Here is a 14,776-nt window from a genome sequence, read left to right on the forward strand (position 1 = left end):
TGAAGTCTGAGGGTTCGCATCCGGAATGATATATACATATATATATCTAGGCGGTGGAAAGTTGGGTTGTCAAAGTACTATCGACTGCATCATGAAGATGGTGCAGCTTGCGGAGACGGCGGCATCCGGGAAGCGATCATGTGATCCAGGCCTCGGGCACTCATGCCACAATTACCCACCGGCCTTCTTTCAGGGGTTGTGCGAGCAGTTCCCAAACTGTATCCTCACACACTTTTCAACCCCGCCATGGCGCACCGGCTCCCCGTCGAGCTATGGACGCAGATTGCTTTCTACCTAAAGGATGACTTTTCATCTCTCCCCACATACGCAAGGGTCTGCCGTCAATGGCAGCTGGTATTTGAGCAGCTAATCTACCAGAACCTCCAGGTTGCCAGTGAGGGCTCTGAGGCGGAGAAAGGTGTTATTCCTCTTTTGCTATTCCAGTCCCTGATGTCTGGCCCCAGGCAGTACCGACGGTCATTTCTCAACCGCTTGCAGTACACAATCACTACACCACACGATATCCAGGATTATCGGGCCATGAAGCTCGAGAACAGGCGCTACAGCGAGCGGAACCCTATTAGAGACGCAAATAATCAGGCATTTAGTACGGCGATATATTTGCTGTTTAAAATCCTCAAGCCTTGGAACGCCCATCTCAAGGTTACATTAGCCATTTCTGTGCGCGGCCGCGATAAAACGCTTGAGCCAGAAACAGAAGAAGCAGAAGATCTTGTCCGGTGGCAGACTGTCCGAGATGGTAAACAGTGGGTTATCCCCCCATACCACGCACGCTTTCCGGAAGAGGGTCCAGATCCAGACATGCCCAGAGTCACCTGCATCAACGAACTACTGTTTAAGGACAACTATTTGTACCAGGGCGTATGGAGCGGCGCTGCGTTGCAGATCGCAGAGCATTGCGCCACTTTACAACGGCTATACCTGGACTTGGAGGAGTGGGTGCGCCCAGACCACATCACCTATATTCAGGAACGGCGACAAGGTGTGACTTCTCTTCCATGGTCGCAGATTGGTAATTAAGTTAACAATACTAGCGGTGGCATCTACCCTTCCAAGGCTCCCACCAACGCTCAGATCATTCGAGCTAAATGGTAATAGGGAAGAACCCTGGTTGAATATTCTTCCAGGCTTGGATCTCCTGGTGGGAAAAGATTTCGACGAATTATCACTGAACCTACGCAACCTGTCATTAACTCTTCGACAGCTGAAGTTATCAGTGACCGCCGTAGCAATGGACTTCCTTTTCCCCTTGGACGGCAGTGGCGCCCCTACACCCGAAGCATCTGCCCTTTACTGGCCGTATCTAGAGTCCCTTACACTGGAGGCGCTCCCGATGTGTTTACCTTCTGGTACGAGTGCCCCTAGCTTCCAGGACACGGGATAAAAAGCTCTTCTAACGAAAACATGCTACAGGCGAATGGCTTTTCGATTACGAACGCGATCCGGACGAAGAGCAAGAAATCCCTGATCCAACAACGGGCCTCGCCATCTTCGACAACGAATTAATGCAAGAAGAAGCTGAATTTGTCCGCCACAAGATGCGGATCGAGCATTTTCACCGGCTCTTTATTTCGATTGGCCATGCAGCGCAGCGCATGCCTGCTATAAAAGTGATCGGGACCAGTATGGTTGAGACGCCCAGCACTAGCCTTGAATTCACCAGTGCCAGGGGGGCAAGGGAGTTGGTAGGTACCAAGCCCACTTTGAGATTCGAGTCGCAGTCGGGGTATAAACCCGACGAACGTGTTGCAGCCGCGTGGAGGTTCAGCTTAGGCGATTTGGAGGTTGAGGATATGGGACCCGAGGATTTAATCCATGTGGTGGAGGCGAAAGTGACGCTGGATCGTTTCCCTGCGAATGAATAGACAACCACTGCCGCTGTATTTATGTATATAGCGTTGAAGCCACTGTTGATCAGGCTACTTAGTGACTCGGTCAGAGTATTTCAAAGATGGAGCTACAAAACCTATCAAGCAGGAGGTTTCTGGTCTTGAACAGTTCTAGATGGGCAATATGCCAATCGCGTGGCAATGCAGAGGGTCAGACCTTAGAACACCTACCTCAATTCTGATGATATTATGATCACTGATATATGGGCGGTCCTACCGCGCCTTTAATCCACAGGACTATTATTCTATTGGCAATCGAAATCCAGTAAAGCACAGCCAATTGTCGCTACGGCTAGCCTTTACTGCCTTCTTGATCACGACCTGCGGGTTCAGTGATACTGGATCAAAACAGAGGAAGAAGAAACGCCAATGGTTAAAGCCACTTTAGGATGCTTAAGTGAACTGGGCTAACTCCTGTCCGAACGTTGACTCTGTTGGGTGGCACAGAGAACAAAACGATTGATACGAGAAAGTCGGTCAGCGGCGAGGTGCTGGCAGCCCATTTAACCGGCCGTGGTAGTATCTTCAAATTCCTTCGCTCACCCGCCCACTCACAGTTTGCGGCCATCATCCGCGCTAGCTTGTATCCATCTCATCGGGGTCAAAATCCCACTTGATGTCCCAGTCTTTCAGCATCTGTACCTCCTTCCAGGCAATTTCAAATATTTCGACGATATTCGGGTTTAGCTGGACGGATTGCCCTGCGGCGAGGCGTTGTCCAGCCGGTGGACGCGGTCGATTCATGTCGTAGGCTTTCTTCGCCCATTCGTTCAGCCATTCCTTTATCTCTTCCTGAACCCGGCTGTGTTCGCTCCGCACGAATAGGTTCCAGTACACTGATAAGTCTTGCGGTTCATAGCTCCTAGCGTACCAGCTAACCTATTCCAACAGTCAGCAGGAAAACCATACCCTCGGGCGAACCAAAGGGGGGTTTACCATTTTCTGGATACTGGTCGGCCCATCGCCTTCAAGCTCCTCAAGCTTTTCCTTGACACGCCGAGCTTGTTTGGCTAGGATGATGCGGTTGGATTCGTACTCCGAGTAATACTTCCACCCGAGAATCTGCATTTTGATCGTCCGAGCCACATTGCTCCAGTCGCGAGCTTGGAAGTAGTCCTCAATATAACCAGTATGGTATGAGGCGACCCTTTTGTACCACTGATTTCATGTCAACACTGGCTGATGATCGCCAACGGGCTCTCGGTGACCCACATTCATTTTTACCTGGCCATTGAGCCTCTGTTCCAACAGCACATATTCATCGTCGTGCTTCGTCATGCCAGGGTATGCAAGGCAGACGCGGGTGTTGGCTGGTTTCTTTGAATCCCACCACAGTTTCATATACTCGCACCACGTAAGCTCGCTATCATCGGACGCCTTCGGGGAGCGGAAATATCGGGCATTCGGATTGGTGTACTTGGCTGCCTCTGTCCTGTCCGACCAACGGCGGGAGTATGTGATGAAAAACTGCTGAAGCTGCAATTGCACCATGGCACGTTAGTACTGAGCCTGCTTTAGGGCTGAGATGACTTACCGCCTGTCCCTCCAGAATGTGCTCGGCTGCGGGGGTTCATGGCATATTAGCCATGTATTCTATAAAGTGTACGCAAGACCTTACTCTCATATCTCCGGCCTTTATTTGAGGGCTTGTCATATGGATTCGTGGGCGTTGGAATCTTCGCAAGATCAAAGTTCTTGCAATCCAGATAATCGGCCGCGTCATAAGTGGCGACGTTCGGATACCTGGCCGCCAGCGTGGTGGACGGTGGATTATCGGGAAACAAGAGCAGGCCGCTTTTTTTGAACTCATGCCCTTTCCATCTGTCCTTCGTATTCGGTAAATCGCAGTACCTCAGCCTCTTCGGCTTCCGTTTTTCTAGGATGTTGAATACGGGGGTGACGTCGTTGTTGTTGTCGTGACTTGGATAGATATTTTCCTCCTCCTCCTCAACCCACGAGAGGTCTCTGCGGGTCACCGGATATCTGCGGTCGGGAAGATCTCGCAGGTCACAGTCAGGGTCCGGATCTCTATCGCCGTCCGGGTCGGCACAGTAGACTCCGGAGACAGAGACCGCGCAGGTCGCGGTGTCTGCGTCCGGGATCGGGGAGAGAGAAGCCCGCTCCTGCAGGCTCCGCCCGAGCAATGTATCAAAAGGGATGCAGTCGGAGAAGAGACTCGTGGGCCCGTAGGAAAACAAGTTGGTGGCACCGTTTTTCCACCCCGGCAAGGCGCCCTCAATGTCGAGGTCCATGCCGATGTGCCCCTCGACATCTGCTTGCAGGCCATTCATACACTTTGTGGAGATTGCGAGGTCGAACCGGATGCTGGCGTCGGTGCTCAGCTTGATTGACGCGTCAACGACAGTTTTGGTGGCAAAGTAGACCTGGACGTCGACTTTGATGGTGGGCCGGAAGTGGAAGACAAGGCCACCGCCAACACGGGCTTCGATGTCTCCTTGTCCAAAGATCGGGCCAGGAGACCCTTGGAGTTGGTAGTCGCCCAAGCCCTCGGGCAGCTCATTATCAAGTGCGCGTGGTAGGAAGTATCGAAATCCCTCGTGTCTGAGTGTCATTTCCACCGTTGCTTGTGCGGAAACATACGCCTGGGCCTCCAATCGGACGTCCAGGTCGAAAGAAGGATTAATAGTGAAGATGCCCTTGAGGTTTAGGTTCATTCCAAACGAGTTGAACGGTCCGAGAGGATGCCAGCCAGTATCAAAATGCAACAGCGCCCTTGCGCGTAGTGCCGCTCCCACTCTAACTGACAGGTCATGCTGTGCGAACGCGGCGTAGGCCTCGGAAAAGCCGAAAGTCCGCAGTGTACCTATCAGAGTCATCCCAAGGTCCATGGTCGTGTCAAGCTCCCCATACATGCGCGCCTCGGCGCTCACATTGTATGCTGGATCGCCGGCACAGGTCGCCGAGGCCTCGAATAAACATCGGTGGAACTCGTAATGCTTCTTCAGTCCCATCTTCTCCGCCTCTGCTTCGGCAGCCGTCTCGCCAAACACCTTCTTGAGATGGTCTAGCCACGCAGACGGGTTAAGTTCCGACAGCCACCTGCGGTCAAGGTCCCGCCATGTCTCCCCCGATCGCTTGACAGGTGCCGCAACGATCGTGTCCCAGTAGCCCGGGTGGGTTGAAAGGTCAGCCCGGAAATAAATCTCACCACCATCGCGGCGCAAGTTCTTGAAGTCGTAGTCATAGTGAAAGTCGTATACCGCCGCGCCGGCCGGATATCGCTTGCGGAGATGCCCTGGAAGCGTGTGGTTGGCGGACTCTTCAAACCTCACGGCACGCACGTAACGGTCCGGACCACACCCTGCGGGCAAGCGGACAACTGTGCCTTCGACGCCTCCCTTTTCAATATCAAGGCAATTGCTGGTGTCACTGTCGGGGCTTAGGCAAATCGCGCGGATCTTTTGTGTCTCAAAGTCGTCTTCTGCGGGACTGGGGCAGTCAAAGAGCTCGAGATGGGAGCCATCCCGTTTGTCGAAGCTTTGCAGATCCTCTTCTTCGCCAACCATTACCACCCAAGCGAATGGTTCGTCGTTCGGGTGTTCCCCTGGGACTTCACCAGCGAGCTCATCCTTATGCGTGTCGAAGACCATGGCAAAGGTAGGACTGTAATCTGCCGGGATCGAGTCTGCGTCCGGAAACAGGTTCTCGAGAGGCACGGGAAAGAACGGGGAGCCGCCACTCAATGGAGGGTCACAGCAAAATGAGGATCTATCTCCGAGCTCAGTACAGCCGTCGGACTTTTCAGGAGGACCATGATGCCCTCCGTGCCAGCTGTACATAAACACCTGCCCCTATAGCAGTAGCAAACTATGTCAGCTTCGTTGTTATATATTCCGATAGTGCGGGATATGCTCAAGCTCACATTGGGGCAACCGTTCTTTACACAGGTGCCTTCCTCGCCATGCCATGCACAATTCTTGAACTCCTGTGTATGCATCGTCAGTCATTGCGCCACCCCCACCCGAATGGCCAAAGAAATATACGCACCGGATCTTTAGGGCAGCAGTATTTTCTAGTATACTCGCTAGAGCCCTTAAAGTCCACAATTGACGTCAACTCTTGCGGCCTATCGCTTGGACATGGCCGGACAGTATCTCCTAATCGGCATTTGCTGATGAGTTCCTCGCCGTTGGTCGCAGGGCAGCACCATGCGCCGCCGCCTGACCCGTCGCACTCGCCAGTGATATCGTCGAAAAGCATCGTGACTTCTCCGGGTAAGCATTTTCCCCGGCAGGTGGCTGCCCCTCGCCATGTGCACGTAGATGCGTCCGGGGCATTGACAGCCGGGCAACAAACTATGAAAAGGTTAATCCGGGAAGAGGGATTCAACGTGCGGCAATTCAGTAAAACATACATGATCTACGCGTAGGAAAGTCCTTGCGTTTCCTCTGGCAGGTCTGGCCATTCTCATCCGCAGTGACCCACGTCATCATCACATCCCCTTCTTCGCAGCTCTCGTCGCAGCCAGTAATATAGCATTGATCGAGCGAAAAGGCGCCGAAGCTGCTGGAGGGTTCCACCACGGAGGTCACGCTTCTGCCAAGGACGCCCTGGAGTGCACCATACAGGTCGTTATCCTGGTCGATCGCCCAGATAAGTACACCCCGTAGACCATAGCGATTGGCTAAATCAATCTTAGCCTGGAAAGAGATGTCGTCGTCAAAGGATACCCAGTTGGCACCGCCATCGCCATATTGGATGTAATAGACGCCTGCTTCCTCGTCGTAATAGGGGTCAATGTCATTCTCTTTGATTATGTCCTGGATCTCTCGATATGAAAGAATGCCTGCGGCTCCTGTGCATTTCCCCTTGGGGCCTGGACTCTTCCATTCGCAGCCGGGGCGGAAGCAAAGCGGCGTTTCCAGTTCATAGGTCCGCCCATAAAACTTGGATTAAGCTTGATTAGCCAAAGATGACTCAAAAGGGATGGACAATGTTTGCACACATATGGAAGGATTGAATGGAGGAGGAACATACCGCGAGACCTAGCACGATCTTGCTGGGACTGACATGGTTCCGCCAGAATAGATCTAGGGCCATCTCGATTTCGGTCAAGTTTGTATGAGCCAGGACATACGGCCCAATCGGGTTCAACTCATCCCATGTCCCGTGCAGGTCATAGGCCATCAAGTTGAACTCGTCGACGTAGGGCTCCAAGGCATACAGGTCAAACCAGCGCAAGTACCAGTACGAGGTTGGGACCGTGATGGAAAGACCGAACTTCTTGGAGTACTGATTCGGGCCCTGCAAGTAGGTTTGCAGAATGTCCATCATTCGTGGAAAGTTGTACACATCTTGACCTCTTCCACCACGGTCATCAGCACCAGGGTATTCCCAATCGAGGTCAACCCCGTCAAACCCGAAGCGGTCCATAAACCCCATGAGCGAGACCGCAAAGAATTCCACCTGGTCCGTGTTGGCAGCTAGCTGGGTAAAAACGGACTGGAAAGGCCCTGGGTCGTTGAAGGTCCAGCCACCAACACTAAGCCAGACTTTAACATTCGGATTGCGCCTCTTGACGTCCGCAACACGGGAATATATATCTTTTGTCAGAGGCTCATCCATGTCAGTAATCACCAGGTGCACCGGGTCAATGTAGACGAATGCTAGGTTGACCTGGCTGAGATACTCAACGGGAATCTCTTCAGGTCTCATATACCCACACGCTGAGCCTTCTGCGCGCCAGGATTCGTAGTATCCGATAACATGATTACGGACATCGCCTGACTCCCCCGGTGATGGGCGCTCCGGGTCATTGCAGTTTGATTGACAGCCGCCGCTGCAGAACTCTTCCGTTGTCCCACAGAAGCCAAATTCACTGCGTGCGGGTTAGCCAGTGGACATTGTGGGTGGTACAAGAGACGGGGCCGCCTACGTACCTGCAGCAAATGTTCAGCGGGCAGAGCGTACCCGGCGTAGCGGCATCGCGGCCGCACTCTGCAGTGGCATCGCAGTTGGACTGGCAGCCTTTGCCGCAGTAAAGCTCTCCATAGCCACAAACATTGCTTGGGCCGCAGCACGCTTTATTTTTGCATGGTCGGTCTGGGCCACAGGTATAGTCGTCAGCCCTGCGGGTCAATATATGCGTGGCAGCATCGGAAGCAGTGGTCGAGTCAAAGGTTGAAGAAGGAGCAGGGTGATGCTTGTGGTGATGGTGATGGTGATGGTGATGGCCGTTGTGGGCCGACGCCGCGATGCCTGATGGCAAAAGCAACAAGGCCGCCGTGGCCAGGTGAGCCAGCCCTAAACGCATGGCCAGGACACAAAAAGGGCTTCCTCACGAAGCCAGAATCGTGCCTTTGCTCTTCGCGATATGCCACGCAGACAAATCGGTGCAGACCTCGCTTGCTCGTTAAAATCTCGCAGATGTGGCCCGCCTATTTATTCGGGGCAACCGCGGCTCTCTATCCATGTCGAATTTGTCTCGAGACCATCCCACACTACCATACTAGCACAGAGTAGCCTTCCGTATCGTGCCAGTGCATTTCGGTCCTGCTATGCAGCGCGGACCATGCTGGCCAACACCGCCGGTCTTCTTGGCAAGACAATGCGGCATGCTCACTGGCGCTTGGCCCTTGAGCCGAGCGGAGCTTGAAAAGTTCTCACCGTGATCAAGACTGCATCGCGAGCTTCTGTTGCGCCCAGGGATGGCTTGGCAGGGGGTTAACCCCGGGAGATCATCGCTGATTGGCCTCGGGCTGATCTGGTTCCTCCGGCTCATCCGCGGTTCGCTTCCTGGAGGGTTTGGAGCGATCCCTCATTCTACCAAACCAGAGACGACTTATTGCTAGTTTGTACGAATAATGTCTAAGCCATGGATCTTGCTCACCTCAGTCGCATCGGAGAGCCACAGCCGCGCAGGTCAGTATCTTGCAAGCATACCACCGCACAAATCATCGGCAGAGGCTCAAGGTTTCAGGCGGGGGAGTTGCAACTTTGATTAGAGTGGGCCATCACGGGGCCATGTGGGCCCTACAAGCCTCCAGGATGGCCAATATCATCAACTTTTGTTTGGTGTCGGAGACCCGTAATCACGAACCACGAGCCAGCAAAAGCGCCTCCCAAAATGCTCGCTTCGGAGCAGTTTCTAGTATCTACAAATCTCCGATGTTGCACCGCTTGTTCTTGTGGATTTATATCCACCACTTACAATCCTCCTTGGATGGGCTGGCCCCGTCCACGCTACATGCTAGGTCCCGAACTAACCGCGGGCTCGCGTAGATATCACACCAGTCGAGATACTAGCGCCGAATTTTCGGAGCTCCTCTCACAAGATCCGTGGATTATGAGAGGGGGTAGTGGATAATTGTGCTCTCGGGCTAGGAATTGAATTGTCAATTGGCGAAAACAAAACCCTAGTTACTTGGCAACAGGCCTAGCGGTTTTGCGCAGAGAAGCAAATCGGGAGGTGTAGGGAACAACTTCTCATGCGAAAAAAAAAAGCAGGGGTACTGAAACAGACCTGCTGCTCTGATACATAATTTCTTTTTTTTTTGAACCTTGCTGGTCCAGTTCCACAGGGCATTTTGACTGCTGGCGTCCACAATTCACACACGGCTTGAGGTGGGCAGAGAGACCGTCGGGCTGATACTACAAAAACTGTTTCCTCATTACTTCCTCCAAGGGGGTTCTCGTTAATTTTTGCTCATCCGTTCCAACTTGGACCCCGCATCTCTGGCCCCAAAGCCGCGAAAAAAGATCAGACTATTGCGCCATCCACCTATGCGTGGAAGCTATGGCGATGGGTCAATATGTATTCACGGTCCCTTTCCGCTCGGTGCTTAGGTTTCTGGTACTCGGGGCGTCCACAGCTCGCGCTCAGCTCTATTTGTTTAATCCTGAGCACCCATTCCAACTATCCCCAGAATGCAACAGCGCACTGACCGCGGAGGTCGACTGTGGCCTCCTCGAGACCGGCGGTACCATGTACACAAGGGACGCTGATCTCACAGCGGACATCCTGGACCAGATGTGCACGGAGCAGTGCAAAGCGTCACTGAAGACCTACCGAGAGGCTGTTGACAGCGCTTGCAAGGACGAGGAGTATGATACCGCCAAGAACGCCACCGTCCAGGGCAGCTCTGGGGTCTATATGCCTATCGTCTTGCCAGACTACTACATCACCAACTACAACCAGCGCTGTCTCAAGGATAGCAATGGGGAATACTGTGTGCTGAAGCTGCAAGAGGCAGATAGCGTGGATAAATGCGATGAATGTACCCTGTTGACCTTGCGGGAGAAGCTTAACAATGGCTACTTCTCCACCGACTACCTGCTGGAGGAATTTAGCAACCGGACCTCGAGTTGCGGTGTTAGCACCATTCCTCCGCCGACTCCTTCCAGCGTTCTTATATCCAGGTAGGCCGAACCGCACTCAGCCCGGCTTATGCTTAGTATTCCTTCTTGAGCTGCCGCCTGCTAACTCTTGCCAGTGCACCGGTGCCAACTGCTACGGAGAGGCCATGTGATGATGGTCGAAAAGTGGCTGTTCAACCAGGCGACACCTGTGACACTTTCGCCCTAGCTCACAACGTCAGCACGTACCGCCTCCTAATTGACAACGGGCTGCAGAGTGGATGTGAAAACTTCCCAACCGAGGGCTCTCTGTGCGTAATTGGGAGCTGCCAGACGCATAACGTTTCCGAGACCGACACGTGCCCGGGGCTTGCAAGCAAATATGGAATCACCATCACGCAGTTTATCACCTGGAATCAGGTATTGAACTCGAGGTGCACCAATATTGGCACATTGGTCGGCCACATGGCCTGCGTTAGCTATCCAGGCAACGCAACCTCGACCAAGAACCCGTATGCAACGAATCCAGTTGAGGGGACTGCGACGACGGCCGTGCCCGCGCCGACCAATCTGGCACCGGACGTGAATACAGCGTGTGGCAAATACTATCGGGTGAAAGGTATGTCGGTTATTCTGCTACGATGGTGGCACGGCTGGATCTCAATCTTCTGCTGACAGCGCGGAACAGAGGGAGACTACTGCCAGGTTATAGCAATGTCAAACGGGATCATGCTGGACGATCTCTACTTTCTAAATCCTGGGATTGACAAGAACTGCACGAACCTATGGCTTGATTATAATTATTGTAAGTCGGATTGCCTGTTAAGTAGCGGACAGTGAGTGGCTGAACGATTTTATCAGGTGTACGCCCCGTCGGAAACATCGAAACATACCCCGGCTATGCGACAGTAACCGGGGGCCCAACCACCTCCCGCTGGATGCCAACCCTACCATCAACAGTCATAGATTGGAGCGACCTGCCCTCAGGTACTCTGCCACCATGGACTTCACTTCCGACACCGAGTACGGCCCCTCTAGCTAACGGCACACGCAAGGACTGCAAGGAGTATAAGGATAACACGCGTGGCGAGATACCCTGCGAGTGGTTTATGGGGTTTGTGTCCATCCTCAACTTCGCCGATTGGAATCCGTCCCTGGACTGGTGGAATTGTACCCTGGCAAACAACACTCGCTACTGCACCCTACTCGGCGATGCGTTCATTATCGATGAAGATGACCTGGAGCCGGATTACCTGGATATGCCCGCGAACGCCGCGCCAAACTCTACCTACGATTGCTACGATTGGTACTCCACTGAGGAAGGTGAGCGCAGTTTCCCATCCATGTGCCAGACTCGCTCCATCGTACTAGCTCACATTCATGCAATGCAGGGGACACGTGTGACAGCGTCTTGCAGTCGGCCGGTATCGCCCTCGATGCGTTTTACGCGTGGAATGTAAGTGAATTTCAGAAACCCAAAAGGCCGCTGCCCTCCACATTCTCACGCTGCTTTGCATCACAGCCAAGTGTCAAAAGCGACTGCTCGAATCTATGGCTGGAAACCTCATACTGCGTTTGGGGTGACGGTTACGACGACACCTATTATCCATATCCCGAGCCCACGCCAACGCCAACGACAACCACGTCCCCAACGAGCTCAGCCGGTTGCCCCGCAAGTACGCTGGCACCACCTGGGCCTACACAGAGTGGGATCCCGTGCACATGCACGCGATATGTCCTTCAAGAAGACGGTGAGACCCCCAGAAACGCTAATAGCCCAACGGCGCCGTCGAAGCATCTAACAATTGCAGGGATCTATTGCGCGGATATGGCAACCAAGTACGGTATCAGCTTGGAAACACTATACGTGTTGAATCCCGCGTTGAATGGGGACTGCAGCGGGCTTTGGCCCGGATACGCGTACTGCATTGAGGCTATTTCGAAGTAGAAGTGACGTGTCTAGGGGGTTTAAGACAAATGCTTGTCAGACGGAATGCCATGGTGCGGTGGATCGGCTGGATGCGCAAAGGTACACTACTGTGATATAGCCGTAGTTGTTGCCAATCAATCGGTTGACTCGACGGGTCTAATTCATGAAGCCACTGTTATAAAAGGATCCGGGGTCTCTGATCTATACCGCCCGATGAATATCAGTTTAGCCACTTCATAAGCTCAAAGCCCTGCGTCTGCTCGGTCCTAAACCCCAATGCCCATATTAACCCTTCTGCCCTCAAATCTGTCAGTCAATCCTCGGTTGTACGGCTCGTCGTAGAAAGGCAAATCAGCTTTCTGCAGTGTTTACCCAGGCAACTACAGCAGAGTAACAGGCGGCATGGTACATAATCATGGATCTCACTGCGCTCGGCATTGATTATACACACTATGACTGCATAATATATATAGGTGGCTTGCAATCATGACCAAGGCTCTGAGAGTCACTCAAGGCCACATGGCTCCGAAGCCCACCAGTCAGGCGTATACGCAAAGTTGTTCGTCAACCGCGGCATTCATGCGCTCACCGTAGCAGAGCCAGCTCCAGATGCCGTCCGATCTCGGTTCTCACCAAGAAGAAACTTAAACCTAAGCTCCCCTCTTCCTCCCAAAACACACTCCCAAACGAAACTCTATCACCTTGAGCCGCGGCATCCGTCCAAGCGAGATGAATAGGCAGTGGAAATGCTCGGTATTCATAACGTCAGGCCAGAGCTCGTAGTCGCCGATTAGCCAGGTGTTCTCGAAAATCTCATCGCCCGTGCTTGGGTCGGGGAGCTCCTCTTCGTCGCCTGTTTGCAAGTCTTGTCGAAGATCCTTTCGCCTACAGAAGAGCTTGTTAGATTATGAAGGTCAAGTAGGTTAAGTCGGGGTTGGGTGCATACCCGAGGGGAGATGCAGCGGGACCATCTGGAATATGACCTTCTCCAAGCACGGCCAGTAGAGTGATGATATCTCTAGTTTAGGGGTATCGCTATTATCCCCAGTGGGAAGAGGAGGTCCATGTCGACAGACATGTATTTTAAATGTACTTCTTTCAGCCTGCGGGAGACGCTGCGTATACTCGCAGAGAGAGAGAGATGGTCGATCTCGCTCTTCGCAGGCCGGAGGTCCAGCGCAGGGAGCGTATTTGACCAGGGATACTCGCGGGCACCCTCTTATTTGAATGCTTCTAGTGTCGCTGGAAGGTTTGCAATTCCGGATGCTAGCGCTGTTATTGATATTGAATACTAGTATACAGAAGGAAGAGGACTGGGATGGAATACTGGATGCTTTCGTACCATGTCTGCGGGCTCGCATAAATTCAATATGGTCTGGACGCACTTCATACAGTATATCAACTTTCAAACTCTTCAATCGAACGCAACGCCCCGTAATCTGCATGACAGTCCCAGCCCAAATGTCGTGACCCGCCCAGTCAAAGCGGAGGTGCTCGATGCAATCAAGGGCAGTACAGTGTGACTACACAAGCTCCGTGGCACTCATCCATCCAATCCAACACACTCTGCCGTGCTTCGGGTTCCGGATCCTGCGCTTCCTCTCAAATTGGATTGTCCTCGCGGTATTACTCACACTTCGTCGCTCGATGGTGTAGAAGCTTGTACGGGATGATGGGTGTATATTCGACATGGCGAACAAACAATCGTCGATATTCATTGGAATCCGACACGAGCGTCTGAAACACTTGGAATAGTATCCTCGGGTACACCTCCTCTCTTGGAATGTCCTCGCTGCAGACTCTGACTTCATTGCAGAATCGCCACCCCAACGCACGCTGCCCACCGCGACAGGCGCGCGAACACCTTGCAAGATAGATGTTGGGCAATTTGCATCAATATCTGTGACCCGAGCTGTTGCGCCATGGCCGGGAGAACTTTGGGGAACAACCACAGGTATGGCTGGATTTCAAAGGGCAGGTGGCCAGCGTTTTGCGCTGTATTTTTGTGTCTGCTCGAGCAAACCCTCAGCGGTTGTTCCTTGCTTGAGCCCGAGATCAAACGGTCTCAGCGTGACGAAAAACCCCTGAAAAGCAAGGCCCTAGCTTCATGCGGCCTCTCTTGTACCTGGCGATATTTTGATCTGAGATGATCCGATTGGAGCCGCAGCACGAGGTTATTTCCAGCTGCGGGCCTCGTGTTTTGACACCCCTTTCGTCCTAACTCCCAGGCTAAGAATAAAAATACGAGCCCATCGACCAATTGAAAGTAGTCTAGGTCGAAAGAATGCAAGGCGCAATTCTCAAGAGCCTCCCGAACCCCGAGGTTGGAGCCTTTGCTGTCATGAATTGGCGCCATGGACCAGCATGAGTTTATAAGAAAACTCGAGGACGGTTTGTTTGCCTATCATGTGTGACATTCGTTAGTTCTCTCTGTTCTCAATCTCGAGACGTCCATTCGTTTGTTATATCCTCTCGGAACAAGGCCTTTGTCACTCGTTATTGGCTCCCGCCACACTCATTCAATATCTTTGGACAGTACAGAAATCCGAAGTTCATAGTTCTCCGAGGCCCTCAGCGATGCATTTCCTCAGGGCAGCTGCGACATTTCTCCTACTCAGTC

At 52.9% G+C, this 14,776-nt stretch overlaps 3 protein-coding genes across 3 annotated transcripts; 2 read left to right on the forward strand and 1 right to left on the reverse strand.

The window, feature by feature from the left end:
* The first annotated feature begins 28 nt into the window (after window positions 1–28).
* Window positions 29–2,081, forward strand: BJX68DRAFT_103167 (F-box protein). The gene is made up of 4 exons (XM_071035774.1): window positions 29–1,003; window positions 1,056–1,162; window positions 1,226–1,370; window positions 1,435–2,081. Exons 1-4 carry the CDS (start codon window positions 163–165, stop codon window positions 1,884–1,886), a joined length of 1,545 nt encoding a protein of 514 aa, XP_070898142.1. The 5' UTR covers window positions 29–162; the 3' UTR covers window positions 1,887–2,081.
* Window positions 2,082–2,486: 405 nt separating this feature from the next.
* BJX68DRAFT_267682 (uncharacterized protein) lies at window positions 2,487–8,184 on the reverse strand (the record flags this gene model as incomplete). Its single annotated transcript, XM_071045874.1, has 10 exons — window positions 2,487–2,789; window positions 2,847–3,068; window positions 3,123–3,386; window positions 3,445–3,470; window positions 3,529–5,722; window positions 5,794–5,856; window positions 5,919–6,226; window positions 6,286–6,817; window positions 6,909–7,749; window positions 7,811–8,184. The coding sequence occupies 10 exons, from the start codon at window positions 8,182–8,184 to the stop codon at window positions 2,487–2,489; spliced, it is 5,127 nt and encodes a 1,708-aa protein (XP_070898143.1).
* Window positions 8,185–9,666: 1,482 nt separating this feature from the next.
* On the forward strand, window positions 9,667–12,174 carry BJX68DRAFT_276308 (LysM peptidoglycan-binding domain-containing protein; the record flags this gene model as incomplete). Its single annotated transcript, XM_071048070.1, has 7 exons — window positions 9,667–10,289; window positions 10,391–10,845; window positions 10,915–11,031; window positions 11,088–11,549; window positions 11,618–11,682; window positions 11,749–11,977; window positions 12,038–12,174. The coding sequence occupies 7 exons, from the start codon at window positions 9,667–9,669 to the stop codon at window positions 12,172–12,174; spliced, it is 2,088 nt and encodes a 695-aa protein (XP_070898144.1).
* Window positions 12,175–14,776: the final 2,602 nt, after the last annotated feature.

This window comes from Aspergillus pseudodeflectus (assembly GCF_044049435.1).
Source record: "Aspergillus pseudodeflectus strain CBS 756.74 chromosome Unknown BJX68scaffold_26, whole genome shotgun sequence".
In the NCBI taxonomy this organism is placed as follows: domain Eukaryota; kingdom Fungi; phylum Ascomycota; class Eurotiomycetes; order Eurotiales; family Aspergillaceae; genus Aspergillus; species Aspergillus pseudodeflectus.

Bases quoted from the DNA above. Each gene is read 5' to 3' on its own strand.
- BJX68DRAFT_103167 (XM_071035774.1), top strand. From the start codon at position 163: ATGCCACAATTACCCACCGGCCTTCTTTCAGGGGTTGTGCGAGCAGTT. The intron at 1,004-1,055 runs GTGTGACTTCTC...TAACAATACTAG, and splicing joins TATTCAGGAACGGCGACAAG to CGGTGGCATCTACCCTTCCA. The intron at 1,163-1,225 runs GTGGGAAAAGAT...ACTCTTCGACAG, and splicing joins TTCCAGGCTTGGATCTCCTG to CTGAAGTTATCAGTGACCGC.